General features: G+C 47.0%; 1 protein-coding gene across 2 annotated transcripts; it reads right to left on the reverse strand.

Moving 5' to 3' along the window:
- Window positions 1-139: 139 nt before the first annotated feature.
- On the reverse strand, window positions 140-10,603 carry CA14 (carbonic anhydrase 14). Of its 2 annotated transcripts, XM_082475509.1 has the most exons (13): window positions 7,010-10,603; window positions 6,330-6,912; window positions 6,129-6,190; window positions 4,146-4,166; window positions 3,002-3,181; window positions 2,349-2,491; window positions 2,027-2,122; window positions 1,765-1,831; window positions 1,410-1,567; window positions 1,179-1,299; window positions 939-959; window positions 729-813; window positions 140-604 (listed from the first exon to the last, which is right to left on the reverse strand). In XM_082475509.1, exons 3-13 carry the CDS (start codon window positions 6,181-6,183, stop codon window positions 541-543), a joined length of 1,011 nt encoding a protein of 336 aa, XP_082331635.1. In that variant the 5' UTR covers window positions 6,184-6,190; window positions 6,330-6,912; window positions 7,010-10,603; the 3' UTR covers window positions 140-540. The 2 variants fall into 2 exon arrangements, with proteins under 2 accessions (XP_082331635.1, XP_082331634.1); XM_082475508.1 differs by having other exon boundaries at window positions 6,129-6,912.
- Between the last annotated feature and the right edge of the window lie 4,725 nt (window positions 10,604-15,328).

Genomic DNA, 15,328 nt, shown 5'->3' on the forward strand with positions numbered 1-15,328 from the left:
TGGATCTCCCCTTCTCCAGAATTGGGGTAAAAGGAGTTATTCACCCATTCTTCCTTTTCCCTACCCTTTGCCCACCTCTGCCATCTGAGGCATTAAGGAACTCTCCCGTTCTCAAGAGCCCCCAAAGTAAGGCCGGAGGCGGGGTCGGCAAATTTAATTTCCTAATATATTGAGGGAAAAAAATATAACAGCAGCAACCCTTTTTCCTAAGGGGAGATCTTGTACTATATCTAGGGACAGGGATATAAGGATGAGGGGGTGGGGGACTTTGGGGCACATCCCCAGCTTCCCCTACAACTAAACACAGTTTATCCTCTGCATTGTCAACATAGGGCTGTCCTGATCTACATGTTTTGAGAGGCTGAAGATTCTGTTGTTCTTCCTTGAATGAGAGCCTGTCCATACCTCTGTGTAGGGGCTGTCTGGAGGAAGGAGGGACGTCAGCCGACTCCTACAGTATTTTCTGTCCAGTCCCTGCACCCCACTTTAGAAGCTCCCTGATAGGCGAGGGGAAGGCATCTGTGGTGACCGGGAAGGAGTCTATGCCTCGGTGGCTCGTGCTGAGGTGAAGACCACACTTTTCCGGTTTCCTAGTCTCTTCTTCCTGGAAGAGGGAGAATGGTTAGTGGAAATGACTAATGTCCTAGGCGAAACGGGTTAGAGGTGGAGTAGGCGAATGCTTTTCAACGCCAAAGAAGGGACTGGAGGAATGGAGAATAGGACCTCACCGAATCTTTCTAGCAATGAAATAAACAGCCAGCAGAAGGCAGAGACAGCCAACCAGGATTCCCACTCCCAGACTCAGCATTTCACCTGGGAGAGAGAAAGATGGAAGGTGTCAGCCTAAGACTAACATAGATATTGAGCTTTTCCCTAACCCACTGAGGAGAACCCTACCCCGCACTCCACCCCTCGATACCTGGGTAGGCCTGTCTTACCTGTGGTATACAAGGATCCCACTGTAAGGGAAGAAAACTTGGGTCAGTGAGACTAGATCCCCACCCCAGTTGGGAGTAGCACACTGTGCCAGTACTCGGGGTTGGGGCGTGGTTCCCAGTCCAAGCAAGTCCTGGAAATCCCTTCCCCTGTTAGTCTTCTTTTCCTTCCCAGGGGTTCCCTAGTTCCTGCCATTGAGTCCCCCAGTTTCCCGTCTCCTTTTCCGAGCCCTGTACAGTTACCTTGGATGAACGAAGCAAAGACCGTTCGCTGATTGAGAGACTGGGGGGCTCGGTAGTTCTGTACCAGGAGCTTAGAGGGCTCCCCTTCCGTGGAGAGCAGTGTCTCTTGAAGCTTTTCCAGCTGAGAAGTAGAAGAGTGGGATTAAGGGACAAGTGGCGCTCGCTCTCGGGAGTGGGAAAGGGTTTGAGGTTACAACTATGTCTTTGCTGTCTCACCGCTCCACCACTCACCTGTCCCATTGAAATCTGGGCCCTTCGACTGAAGACTGTCCAGAGCACACTCTGGTAGCAGGGCGGTGTGGTGAGCGAGCCGTTGTAACGGAAGAACTGCGCCAGCAGTGGGGGGAACAACTCTCTCAGGTTGAAGGGAGGCACTGAGGTCTTCTGATCTGGGCAAGAACAGACTAGGACTCATCTCCCTCTCACTGCGCCCTCGCTTACCTAGACAGGGCTCCTAGAAGCGAACACCCCGCCCACCTCCGGCCCCAACTCACTGCCTCGTTCCAGGCCTCGCAGGCCTTTATGAGAAATTTCCCTGAAGCCTAATTAATGTTACTTTGTCTTAAGATAGATTTTTAGGGCTCACCTTTATGCCTGATTTCATGCAAGTGACTCAGAATGTGTTCATAAGCTGGATTCTTAGTCTCACCCACCTGTATGGGGAGGAAAGGGCGAGAGAGTTCGGGATGAGTCCATGTTTGGAATAAGACATTTGTGTATAGGATAAATGGTCAGAATGGGTTGCTGACTTGTCTTGAGAGGGCGACCAGCAACAGACATGGGCAAAATAGGACTGAGGGATGCAGAGGAAGTGGAGAGAGACCAAGGAGGGATTGCGGGCCACTGACCTCAATGAGGATGCCCAAGACAGCCAGGCCCTGAGGCCTCTGAGCAGCCTCACTTAAGCTTTCGTAGGAATCAGAATCATAATGTACGATGTGGAGCTGAGGGAGGGGAGAGGGAATTGAATCATTTAATGTTTCTCCACTACCCCCTCCCAAAAGCTTTTATCCTAGCCACCACCACCACCTCTAGCATGTCCTAAGTCTGTCCCACAAAGTTTGCCCTTTCCCCCCAAGTATGACTTTTCCCAGTTTCCAGATCCTTCCTTTCCCCCGGCACCGACAGTGCCTACCACTGTGTCCTAATCCAGGCTTTGCTCCCTGGTACCTCTGCAGCTGTGGCTTCGCCATTGATCTGGTGCTCTGACCCCCCCGGGGATCCTTTCTGACCCCAGTGCAGGTGGAGCTGGGCAGCTACGTATTTTCGGGGAAGTCCTTCCAGATACAGGGTAGGGGGCAGAGAGAGTTGCACTGTGAGGGAAAGAGAGCGAGTTAGGGTTGGTGGACGAATGTGGATACGTTCCCACCCCTGGTTGCCACCACTTTTGGGAGATTTGGCCAGCCTTTTCTGTCTCCCTGCACAGCACCCACTTCTTCGCATAGGCCACTGCTTTTCTTTTTTCTTTTTAGCCGCGCCCTGCGTGCGGCGTGTGGGATCTTAGTTCCCCGACCAGAGACCAAACCCGTGCCCCCTGCAGTGGGAGCTTGGAGTTTTAACCACTGGACCACTGGCTGGAAGTCCTAGCCACTGCTTTTCTAGTAAAGATCAAGTCAATGCTATGATGCTAACCCACCCATAGAGCTTGATCATACACATTCAGTTCCCGCCTTTGGCTACAGGAGCCTGATCCCCGTTCTCATGTCTCCAAATTTATAGATGAAACCTTCTGAGAATTTAGAAGTTAGGAGAATGCTTCTTCACCTCTGACTCCTAAGATTGGAACTGGAGCTTATATCTCCTTGGAGGCCTGGTCTTTTTACCTGTGTGGCCATTATTGTGCAGGTCCAAAGGCTCGGTGCCAGGCTGTTCATATCCATGGGGCTGCAGAGGTAGCAACTCAGGGTCAAAAGTCACACTGTCTGTCTGAATGTTGATGGGGGACTGGGCGTTGCTTCCACACTCAGGGTAAGAGGCTGGCCAGTGGTCTTGACCATGTGGACCTGGTGGGGGTTACCACAGACATCTGTCCTGTCCTCCAGCCCCTAACCACCCTTCAGCAACCCTCCACCAAGCTATACACCCGTGTGGAGGCAGAAATGCACTTCTCTCCACCCCAGATGAAGCTCCCACTTGTGCGGGGCTGGGTGAGCAAGGCGTCCCTGCTGGACTTGCTGCTGCAGTCCCTTCACCTACGCAGAGGCAGTGATGATTCCCCAGCTCTCCTGATGAACGGGGAGAGTTGCTTTTACTTACTTGTCCTCTTGTTGGAAGGCAAGAAAGCTAAATGAGAGGAAGAGGGGATGGATAGAAAGCCCGCATACCCAGGAAGGTGGGATTTGAGTAGGAGCAGGAAAACTGGGGAAATGAAATGATCCTAGAGAGGTAGGGTCTCCTTGGGACCCCCCCATCAGGTGGCCTTAAGACTCAGATCTGCTGACTTTCCATCATTCACTTCTTGCTTTCGCACTGGACCTTGCATTGACTCTGGAATTCGGTTAAGTTATTAATCAGAAACGCAAAGGAATCGGGTTCCACTTCTGCCAGGGTCACAAACTGTCCTGCCGGCCTCTTCCTCACCCCTGACCTCAAGCTCTGTCCCAATTCCAGATTCAGGTGGGGGTAGGATCCATCAGGATAGAGAGAGAGCCAGGAGGAGAATTGGCAGCTAAGCTTATGGCGCCTTTCCCCACCCAGTTCCCTTTCCACTCCAGCTCCCTCACTCCCGCACAGATTGACTGAGGACATAACTGGCTTTTCTGCTGAATCAGGGTGTGTGGGATTTGATTGTTAGAACAGGGTCTAGGAATCATATATGTGAAAGCTGGGGCATGGGGAGTCGGGGAAGGGAGGAGCTAGGATGAGGAGCTGGAGGAAACCTCCCCACCCACGTGGCTAAGTCTTCCCGCCAGGTGAAGAGGTCCCAGTGGGGAAGGGGTGTCGGTAGGCCTTGAGTTCTGCTCTCACCGTCATATGTCCAGTGTTGACCTGCAAGGCAGAGTAATTTGAGTTACAGCCAGCGCAGCCTGGGGCAGGGCCCTCCTCCACACCGCCCCCCTTTCTCCTCCCTCTGCTCTAGCACTTCCCAAAGGAAGCCCTGAAACTGGACACCTCAGTGGAAAGGTCGAGGGGGGGGGGCTATTTAAAATCACCAGCCAGGCTGTGCTTGTGCTCACTGAGTAAAGGGGGAGGAGAAATGAAAAGAGATAAATCCAGGAGACTAAAATTAACCTGGATCCAAATGTGCAAAATACCCAACCCTCACTTTTCTACAGCCTCTGCCAAACCAATCGAACCCTTAGAAGATGGGGTTGAGGTGACGGTGTAGGGTTTGGAGGAAAGGGACTGGAACAAAGAGAGGGGCAAGAAGTTCAGCGTGGGCGGGCAGTGCTGCTGAGGGAAGAGGGCGATTATTCCTTTGCTTGGAAGCATTGCACGGAAGAAGGCACTGAGCTGTAAATGAACATTTAAGTTCCTCCTCTGGTCCCAGGAACTCTAAAGGAAACTTTTCCCATCACCAGGAAGCTCTGCTCCCTAGATTCCCAGATGGCTGGGGAAGGTGGGAATCGGGCAGGGTCCGCTCCACGTTGAGGGTAGTGGGTGGGCACAGGCTGCCAGGCTGGCAGGGACAGGATCAAAGTGAAGCGTTGTGTGTGGAAAAGAGCACTGCCAGCTGGGTCACATGCCAGGCTCTCGTGCAGTCCTGTCTCCAGCTAAAAGGTCGGGGGTCTGCTGGTCCAGCTCTCACCCAGGGCCAAACTGCTTCAAGGGGAAAGGGAGGCCTTCCTGCAGGTTGTCTCTGCATTATTCAAATTGCTAGAAACTTTGGAGAAAAATTCTAACTTCCTCCCTGTCTCTCTCTCTCTCTTATTCCCTTAAATAAATCCCTCAGACTTCCAAGATATCCTTGATCTCATCGTTGGGCTCTTCTGCTGGCCCATCCCTTCGTTCAGACAATTCTGAAAAGGAGCGCAAGGGAGGGCTGGAGGCAGCCTCTCACTCACCAGCTCAGTGGGACACTTCAACAACTCGAATTCCCTGGTTCTGGGCAGGCTGAGAGCCTTGCCCTTCCCCTCCCACCAAATCCTCAACACAGTAGTTTTACATCTCTTCCCCCTCTTTCCCAATTTGTTCCTTTCTCCTCAGGTGCAATTTACAACTCTCCTCGGCTGGGTGCCCCCCCCCATCATCTTCTTTGTGTTCCCCTTCTGCCCTCTGGATACCCCCCTCATCCTGTTCTTCCAACAAATTTTAATTACACACCTGCTATGTGCTAGGCACAGGGATCACAAAAATGAGGGGTAGGGGTTCTGGGGACATTCCTGGAGCACCTCGGCCTGTTCCCCCCAAGAGTCCTTCCTCCTCTCCTGGGAGTTCCTGAAAGTCCTGTGTAAATTGTAAAGGGCCCAACAGTGTCGACTGTTATTGCTACAGCTTTCAGGAAAAACCAGGAAATTAGTCGCCCCATAGAACGGAGAGGGGACTTTGGCCATGAGGTTCATAGTCAGGGATCAGGGTGTGAGTTTGGCAGGAGGCGTAGGAGTATTCCCCCACCCCATCAGTCCTCTATCCTTGCACTCCAGGCCTCTTTGGCTCCCTAATTGGATGAGTTTGTAAATAAAGAAGAACAGGAGGGTTGCCTGGGACCAGGGCAGTGAGGGAAAGAGCTCCGGAGAGAATTTGTAGCCTGCAAAGTGACTCCCGCAGTGTATGTACACATCCTGACCCAGGCTAGTTTGCCCCCACCCCCACGAACAGCAAGGCTGGAATGGCAAAGGGAAAAGAAGGAAAGTGGTCTCCTCCCCAGTCCTGTCTTTTTCCCTGCATCCCTGAGCCTATTATTCTAGCCCTAGGCTTCCTCTTACACTCCTCCTCCTCCATTAAGCATGCATGGCAACATGTGTACATCAGCACACACAGACACACACACAGACATCCAGATGTACCTACCCCCGTTGGCAGCAAGGGTCCAAATCACCTCTAGCAGGAGGGTGAAGAACAACATGGTATCCCTGGAAGGAACACAAGGTACTGGGAGTTTGGGGACTAGAGGACTAGGGCAGGGGGAGGGGGGAAGAGAGGAGGGGAGAGAGAGAGGCGGAGGGGTGGCAGAGAGAGAAGAGAAGTTTCCTGGAGTTGCGTATATTTAACTTTTTCTCTTGCTTTCTTTGTGTCTCTGCGGGCTTCCAGGGGATTTGGTTTTCAGTGGGGTACCATGAGTTTCTGGGTCCCCAGGATAAATCTCTCTCTGCCTCTCTTTCTGCCCTCTCTTTTTTATATCTCCCTCTGCAGTCTTCACTCCACTTGCTGGCCAGCTACTTCACAATTGCCTCCCGCTTTTAAGGTGGCTCTGGACGGGTGTACGTGGGGAGTGGGGACTGTCTGGGTTGCTGGCGAACAGCTCCTTAAATAGCCGATTAAGCATGCAGGATGGCCTTGCTCAGAGCGAAGCACCGCGGGTTTCACAGGAGCCCTGGCCCTGGCTCAGGAGCCCAGCTGGGGTGAGCTCTTCCTTCCTCTGCTATTCACACAGACACTGTTGAGAAGGGTGTCCCCTGGAATGGGCTGGGGCAGGAACGGAGGGTTTGGGGGTCCGATCCTTTGGGGTCCCATCCAGCTCCCTCAGGGGTTCTTCTTCTCCATCTGGCTTCTCCTCTGAGGAGCACCTCCCTGGATGGTGTAGGGCAGATGGTGGGAGGACCCGTTCCCCATGCCCTGCAGAATGTGAGCAGCCCTGGAATAGGAAGAGCGCAGAGTTAGGAGAGAGGTAAACCAGAAGGAGCTGGGAGACTCAGGGTGCGGGTGGAGGAGAGGAAGTCAAGGACCAGAACCTGGGTTGTGGAAAATAAGGAAGAGAAGTGAGGCAAAGAGAATTTGTTTGGAGCAATCTCTTTCTCCTGCGCCTGTCGCCACCCGCTTCCCACGGTGAGGTTGGGTCCACGTGCCTGTGTGGCCTGGGAGGGGGGGTGGTTTTGTTTGCTGAATAAAGCCCATTTGTGTGCCCAGCGGGGGGAGGGGCTGCAGCAACACCATAGAGAGACAGCGGCTCCAACTGTCGGGCCCAGCCATCTCCCTCCTCAGGGAGCCCAGATCTAGGGCGGCTTTTGTCACCAAAGAGGACACTGACCCCTGGCACGGTGGCCAGGGCAGGAAGAGAGACGGGGTGACCTTAGAAACAATCACTACCACCGTCAGAAAAAAGGCGGACTCCAGGGAAAGAGAGGGGAGGGAGCAGAGAGAGACCATGTGATCCCACAGGAGTGGAAGAGGGGCCCAGGGTCTTCCCTCCTGCCCAACAAAGGGCTGAGGCAGGACTTTTGGGACTGAGCGAAACCTGCCACCAGAGAGCTGGGCAAGTGGAGCATAGAGGCTGCCGAGTCTCAGGAATGTGGGCTGGTGCTTGTTCCCCCACGGGACTGGAAATCCCGATTGGAATGTACATCCTAAATCCCTCATTACAGAATGTGAAACCCAAAGATAACTTCAGGCCAGACTTCGAAACCTCTTTTTCCTCCATACCCTTCACCGGAGTCATAGCCAGAAGGACGCACCCGTTTGAGCTCCCTCTGCCCTCCTTGCTTCTGCCAAGTAGCAATAAATAGCCAAAACAAAGGGAGCGGGAGCTAAATAAGGGTGCAGGATAAAAGCCAAGTGAACAGAGTAGTGCCTATGCTAGATCATCAGCCCCTGCAGAGGCAGGAGCCTACCATGCTTTTCTGTCCACTGTGATTGATCTGCAAAGCAAAGCCATTTTGCAGATGTCATTTCCTTTTTAATTCTTTCATCACCCTCCGAATTACTTTTCCCTTACAGATAAGTTTTATGTTTTGAAGTTCCCCCAAAGCCCCACTCATCCCATCTAAGAAGAAGAAAAGGGTTAAAGTGTAAATTAGACTTCCTGGGAATCAGGACAGTTAACACAGAGGAACAGAAAAAAGAAAGAAAGCAGAGCCATCTTTTGCAAGGTAGGAAAGAAGAGTCCCGTACAGAATGACCTCTGCCAGGACAGAGTTCCCCTGGAGTGTCTGGGGCTGTGATGCAGCCTCCCAAGGTAGGTAATGTGTCTTACCAGGCGCCACCTCCTGGTTGTCTATGAAGTTTTTAATTTTTAAAGTTTCAGTTCAAAATGTTTTGCGTGTGATTCCTCCTGGGAAGTGTTTCACTGCTGGTGGGCTTTGGGATTTTGCCTACACAACTGAATAATGTTTCACAAAGATGTCTTAGCCCCAAATCAGCACCTTCCCACTTCTGAGTGAGCAGCCCCTCCAGGCCCTCATGCTTCCCAAAGGGACAAAGGCCCTGGTATCTAGGAGAGGGGGAAGGGAGGCGAACTCCAGGGACTTGCCTTTATTTATTTATTTTTTAACATTTTTATTGGAGTTGCCTTTATTTTTACCTTTAGCTTTACTGTGGATATTTCTGTTGTCACCAGGCTGATTTGCAGTAGTGTCAGGAGGATCCCTACATGTTTAAAAAAAAAAAAAAAGCTCCCCCCAGTTGCTACTCAAACTCTGACGCCTTTGTTTTAATTCCTACTTCTCCCTCTCTAGCCCTTTGCTCACTCTGGGGTTGGCTAAAACCCTACTAAAACCAAGGCATTCTGCTGCCTTCTGGCGCCATCTCCTGTCCTTCCAAATGCAGTGAAATGTGAACCAGTCAGAGAGTCAAAGGTATCCAAGTGTGGTGACTTCTGGGTTTGTTTTTCCTTGCCTTGTTTTATTTATTTATTTATTTGGCTGTGCCGGGTCTTAGTCGCGGCACGTGGGATCTTTGCTGTGGAATGCATGTGGGATCCAGTTCCCTGACCAGAGATCGAACCCGGCCCCCCTGCATTGGGAGTGTGGAGTTTTAAGCACTGGACCACCAGGGAAGTCCCAAGGGTTTGTTTTTTCTTAAGAGGTCCTTTTTTTTCTTTTTAATAAATTTATTTATTTATTTACTTTTGGCTGCGTTGGGTCTTCCTCTAGCTGCGGCGAGCGTGGGCTACTCTTCATTGCGGTGCGTGGGCTTCTCATTGCGGTGGCTTCTCTTGTTGCGGAGCACGGGCTCTAGGCGCGTGGGCTTCAGTAGTTGTGGCACGCAGGCTCAGTTGTTGTGTCTTGAGGGCTTCAGTAGTTGTGGCTCACGGGCTCTAGAGCGCAGGCTCAGTAATTGTGGTGCACAGGCTTAGTTGCCCCGAGGCATGTGGGATCTTCCTGGACCAGGGCTCGAACCCGTGTCCCCTGCATTGGCAGGCTGATTCTTAACCACTGCGTCACCAGGGAAGTCCCTTAAAGGGTCCTTTTTTAAAAGGATATTTAAACTTACTAAATATGGTAAATAGTCTAAAACACCTTACAGTAACCCACTAAGTGCTCTGAGTTTGTGTGGTGGGGAATATGAGAGTTCAGTGAGGGAGGGAGGCAGATCAAAAGGAAAGAGGAATGGTCAACACAGGAATTTGCTCAAACAGTACAGGTGGTGACTAATTGCCTAGAAGAGAGAATCGATGAGGAGACAGAATTAGATGGATTCAGTTTCCTAAAAGGGCAAGCAACTTTGCGCGGTGAGTAACATAGACCCAGAGATAGTCTATTTTGATAATCACATTTATTATCACATGCTTGTCTTCTAACACACTGGTACTGAAGTCCCTTAAGCAAACACAAAAGCTTTCAAGAATTAAAGTCAAAGTAATTTGGGGGAGGGTCTGGTCAGAACTCTGGATCATTTTCTCAGTTTTCCAGTTCACATCGCATGACAGATGCAGTATGAGAATCTTGTAGACAGAAGACAGGTCAAAGTTTGTGGTCTGAAATGTTGCAACTTTAATTAAAAAGGAGTAACTTTGTGTCATGCGTTGATTCCATGCTCAGAACACTGCCTGGTACATAGATATTTGCTGATTGAATGAATGAGTCTAGTCACTGGAATATTTATTTACTTTCTTTCTGCCTTTTCCCAGAATTTTAGTCCAGGAGGGTCCTCAGGCATCATTTCAACTCCCTTGTTATACCCTATAAAGACTGAGTTTTGAGGGATTTATGGATTCTCCCATGGCTAGTCATAGAGCTGCTAAGCTAAACCAGAAAAAGGACATAGGCGCCATTGAACTTTCTCTTTTTGGTTTTCAAACGTCATTGTACATCAGAATCACCTGGAAAGCTTGTTAAAATACGGATTTCTGGGCCTCTGCCCCAAGGTTTCTGATTCTGTAGGTTTGGGGTATGTCCAGAGATTTGCATTTTTTGATAGGTAAAAAGTAGATTTATTAATAACGCTTTGTAAAGAGGTTGGAGAAAAATGGGGCACAAGAGGATGGTCATGTCCCAGGTCTTGGGCAAGTTCCTGGGACAGGCTGCCAAGTGAGGGTCCTTGGCTTCACTCAGGAAGGAATTCAAGAGAGAGCCATAGTAAAGTGAAAGCAGAGAGACACATTCCATAGGCAGAATGTGGTCCTTCTCAGAAGGTGAGAAGGGCCCAGAGATTTGCGTTTCTAATAGGTCCCCAGGTGACCTGTTAGATGGTACTGGTCTGAGGGCCCACGCTTGAGAATCAGTGCTCTACACCTATTGGAGGAGCAGAGATGGTAAGGAGTTTGCCTGTTTTTTTTTTTTTTTTTGCCTCACCGCGTGGCTTGATCTTAGTTCCCCAGCCAGGGATTGAACCTGGGCCACGGCAGTGAAAGTACCAAGACCTAACCACTGGACTGCCAGGGAATTCCCAGGAGTTTGCCATTCTTTGTAGAGATTCCAGCCATCTGGAATTGTTCTTTGCAGTCCCTTTTGCAAAGTGTAGCAACAATACTTTCACTAGTTTACAAACATATATTGAGTACTTCTAGGTGCTAGGCAACATGGCAGGCCCTAGAAATAAAAAATTAATGACATAATCCCAGCCCTCAAGAACTTCACAATCTCTTTAGGGGATGCAGATACCTTACCCAATTACAAGAATACAACAGTGAGAAGTTCTAAATAGTGGTAGAACGAAGTGTTATGTGAACCAAGGGGAGTGGGCAATTAGCAGTGAGATTTTCTTTAGCTGATGTCAACAATCTTTCCACAGGATGGGTGCATAACCAGGGCCTATAGTTATATATGAGAACATAAAAAGTGCCACTCCACAGCAGGCAGACCCATGCTTCACTGTCTCTGAGATGACACCAAAGGATATGTTATGTCAAAGCAGGATTCTCCTTAATATATTTAATAAACTGCTTCCTCTGCAAGGAAGGATATCATGGCGCCCTGGAATTATAATAATTTGTTCCATCTGCTCTGGTGGCCTCCTCATTCTGCCTGACTTCTCCCTTTTCTTTTTATTCTCTACCATTCATCTAACTCAAATGAAGGTTGTATTCCAACCCAAGCAAAAGACAGTAACACTTATGCCTCTTCCCTTTAATAGTGAGAAGATTCTAGTTAAAGATATCTTTTTCTTTGTTTTTTAAAGAATTGTTATGTCTGAATTGCTATAGGAATAGAAATCAAATGATAATATAGCAAAATCTTGTGACGATGGTAGCTTATTACTGGTTTAATCATCCCCCAAATAAGAAGTCTGTTCTCAGATCAGATTGTGACAAATGATTTGGGTTTTCTTTGAAACCTTAAAGGAAAAGAGCTTGCTGTGCTTTCATCGACATTTTATTTGCTTCAAAATATCTATACTTTTTTTTAAAAAGAGCATGAGTCTTGAAGGGTAAAATGACTTGGCTGGGGTCATGTAGAAATATTACTAGGACAAAGCAGCAGGCTCTGACAGACCCACCACTCAAAATGTAAGATACTTTAAAAACAAAACCAAAAACCTTTAAAGGAAACAGACATTTTTGACCCTGGCTGCTTCTGCCTCAGTTAATTCCCTGTAGCTGGTGGGGAGTCATTGCTTTGAGGATGAAATACAAATACAAAACCAACAAACCTTATTTATTTATTTTTTTTAAAGGTTCAAGTCATTTCTAAGGCAATACCTGCAAAAGTGAAATGCAATTATTTATGAGCTCATAGATCCTGCATTCTCCCCATTTTTCTACCATCAAACATGCTTATTGTTTCATGTATTACATATATTTTATTTAAATAGCACCATCACTGGCTGGTTACAAATCCATGCACATTGGCAAGAATTTCTTTTTGTTCCTTTTTTAAAAAATAAAATGGAAATGTTGGAGTTGGCTCCAGAATGGTAGAGAATATCAGATCTTAGCAATGGCTTGTCACTTTTCCTCTTAATTATTATTTTACAATATACAAATAATACCTGATTATTTTAAGGAAAAGAGAAGATTCCAAAAAGCAAAAAAGAAAAATAACATCACTCAAAATTCTCCCAATTAGAGATAACCACTGTTACCATTCTGCTAACTTACAATCTTTTTTCTATGATGCTATATCTAAATGCATATATTTTGTGTGTATAAATATTATTCTTTTTACAAAAATAGGACCAAGCTATATACATAATGGGCCTATAACCTTTTTTTCTTGACACTGTTTTGTGAACATTCTTCTGTGTCAATAAATATATATCCCTGTCAGCAATTTAAACTGCATAGTATTGTATAGTAGAAACCCAATGTGTTTAATCCTCTGCCTTTGGACTGGTAGGTTTTTTTTGTTTTTTGTTTTTAAAAAAATTTTTACCTATGACAAACAATACTTCAATCAGAATATTCTTGTTCATATATATTTACACATTTGTCCAACTCTTTCCCAGAAGTAGAATTGAAAGAGGGTGTATACTTTTTAAAAGAACTCTTTATTATGAAAAACTTCAAACTCATTCCTTTTGTTAAAGTCAGGTTTCTGGAGGTATAATTTACATGGAGTAAAATTCACCCTTTTTAGTGTAGAGTGCTATGAGTTTTGACAAATGCATAAAGCCGTGTAACCACCATCATAATCAGGACATCACCCTGTCCCGGACATAATTCCTGATCTGTTTCTGACCCTATAAGTTTGCCTTTTCCAGAGTGTCTTATGCATTAAATTATACAGCATGTAGCCTTTTGAGTCAGGTTTCTTTCACTCAGCATTCATTCATGTTGTTGCGTATCAGGAGTTTGCTTCATTTTACTGCTGAGTTTTTCCGTTATACAGACGCACACAGTTGGTTTATCCATTCACTAGTTGAAGAATATGTGGGCTGTTTTTAGTTTTCAGCAACCACAAGTAAAACCACTATAAACATTCAAGTACAGGTTTTTGAGTGTACATATGTTTTTGTTGTTCTTAACTAAATACCTAGTGTTGGGTCATGCGGTAAGTGTATGTTTAACTTTGTGAAAACTGCCACACTGTTCTTAATAGTATTTTTTATTCCCACCAGCAGTGTTTGAGAGCTCCAGTTGCTCCAGCACTTGATAGTCAGTTGAAAAAAAAGTAGCCAATCTAATAGGTGTGTAGTGATATTTCATTTTGGTTTTAATTTGGGGTGTGTACTATTTATTTATTTATTTATTTTTGGCTGCATTGGGTCTTCGTTGCTGCATGTGGGCTTTCTATAGTTGCGGCGAGCGGGGGCTACTCTTCGTTGCGTTGTGCGGGCCTCTCATTGCGGTGGCTTCTCTCGCTGTGGAGCACGGGCTCTAGGCGTGCGGGCTTCAGTAGTTGTGGCATGCGGGTTCAGTAGTTGTGGCTCACAGGCTTTAGAGCGCAGGTTCAGTAGTTTTGGCGCATGGGCTTAGTTGCTCCGTGGCATGTGGGATCTTCCCGGACCAGGGTTCAAACCCGTGTCCCCTGCATTGACAGGCGGATTCTTAACCACTGCGCCGCCAGGGAAGCCCTGTTTCTTCTGTTTTAGCCCTATGCTCACCCTCTTCTTCAAGGGTTCTTAGTGTTTCCAAATTCAAAATCTTTGTGGGGTTCTACAGTGTAAATCAATTTGTCTCTCAATCTCCTGCAGGCAGTAAGGTTTCAACTTTCTCCTCTCTGCGAAGACAATTACCTCTAGTCTAATGGGGTCTCTGAGGGGGGGGTCTCAATAATAGCATTCCTTCTTTGTGCAAGCATCCTGAACAAGTTGAGAAATAAAGCAAAAAGTAAATATGGAGGTCAACATATCTCCTTTATTACTGTTGGAGGCCAGATTGGAGCATGCAGCTTGGTTTGAGAGTCAGTGGGCCAGCTAACGTACCCCAGAATCAAGCAGCCTGGATTGGGGCAGACCTCGGTGTGGAGGAGCACAGCAGAACGTGTGTTCTGATGAACAGGCTTCCTCTCCCAGGAGCACAGAGGACGGAGGGGAGTGGAATACTCCACTGAGGGTGGATGAACAAAGGACTGGGAGAGGCCCAGCTGTACTAACTGAGCTCTTTTTTTCAAGAAGGAAAACATCAGAAGTGAGGAGAAAGCATTTCTGAACTACACGGTTCATCAGCTTTACAGATTCCATAATTCTGTTGAGCCCTCTCATCAACTGTCTTCTCTTTGTTCAGTCTCTTTGTCCTTTTGGGTTTAGGTTTATTCCTTCAACGTCATTTTAGTAGGTTTGGGAAGGAATGGAGGTAAGTATGTACTGTATTAAATTCTCCATGTTTAACTAGAAGTTTCAAGTTATTTTTTGAAAGTTACCTTGTTATCAAGGTTACACATGTCTTTTAAGGTAACTATTATCTGTGCTACTGGAGGAATGCAATGATGCAATAATTCTTAGAGTGCAAAATCTCTAAGTCATTTCTATTTGATATTGCAATATAGATTTATTTCTAGGAGACTTACTCTCCCAATTTTGTTTTACTTTGACTAATGTTAAAACTGGTTTGTACTCCCTTAGCATATAAAGAGGTGACTCAAACTGGGGAATATCAACCTAGAATTTTAACCTTTTGCAGATATTTCATAGAATTTGGTATTCATACTGCAAAAATCAAGAGTTTATTGTAATGGTATGCTTCCCTCTTCGCCACTCACTGAAAATCCCTACAGAGAAAAGGTTCTCAAATTAAAGAAAGAATGGGATTGGAAAAAACCTGGAAAATGTGTGGCAGTTCAATCATTTTATAGTATTCATGGTGCCAATCAAAACCTTTTCTCAAAAAAAATCTGATAAATATCTTCAGCTAAGTTTTAATAGAATAATTAAGTTTACTTATTAATTATCGTGGAGTGCTTACATCTCAACAGGGGTCATAAGATTGAACATCTATGTGTGGCATTTTGGGCATT

Source organism: Balaenoptera physalus (genome assembly GCF_965194825.1).
Source record: "Balaenoptera physalus genome assembly, chromosome: 1".
Classification (NCBI taxonomy): Eukaryota; Metazoa; Chordata; class Mammalia; order Artiodactyla; family Balaenopteridae; genus Balaenoptera; species Balaenoptera physalus.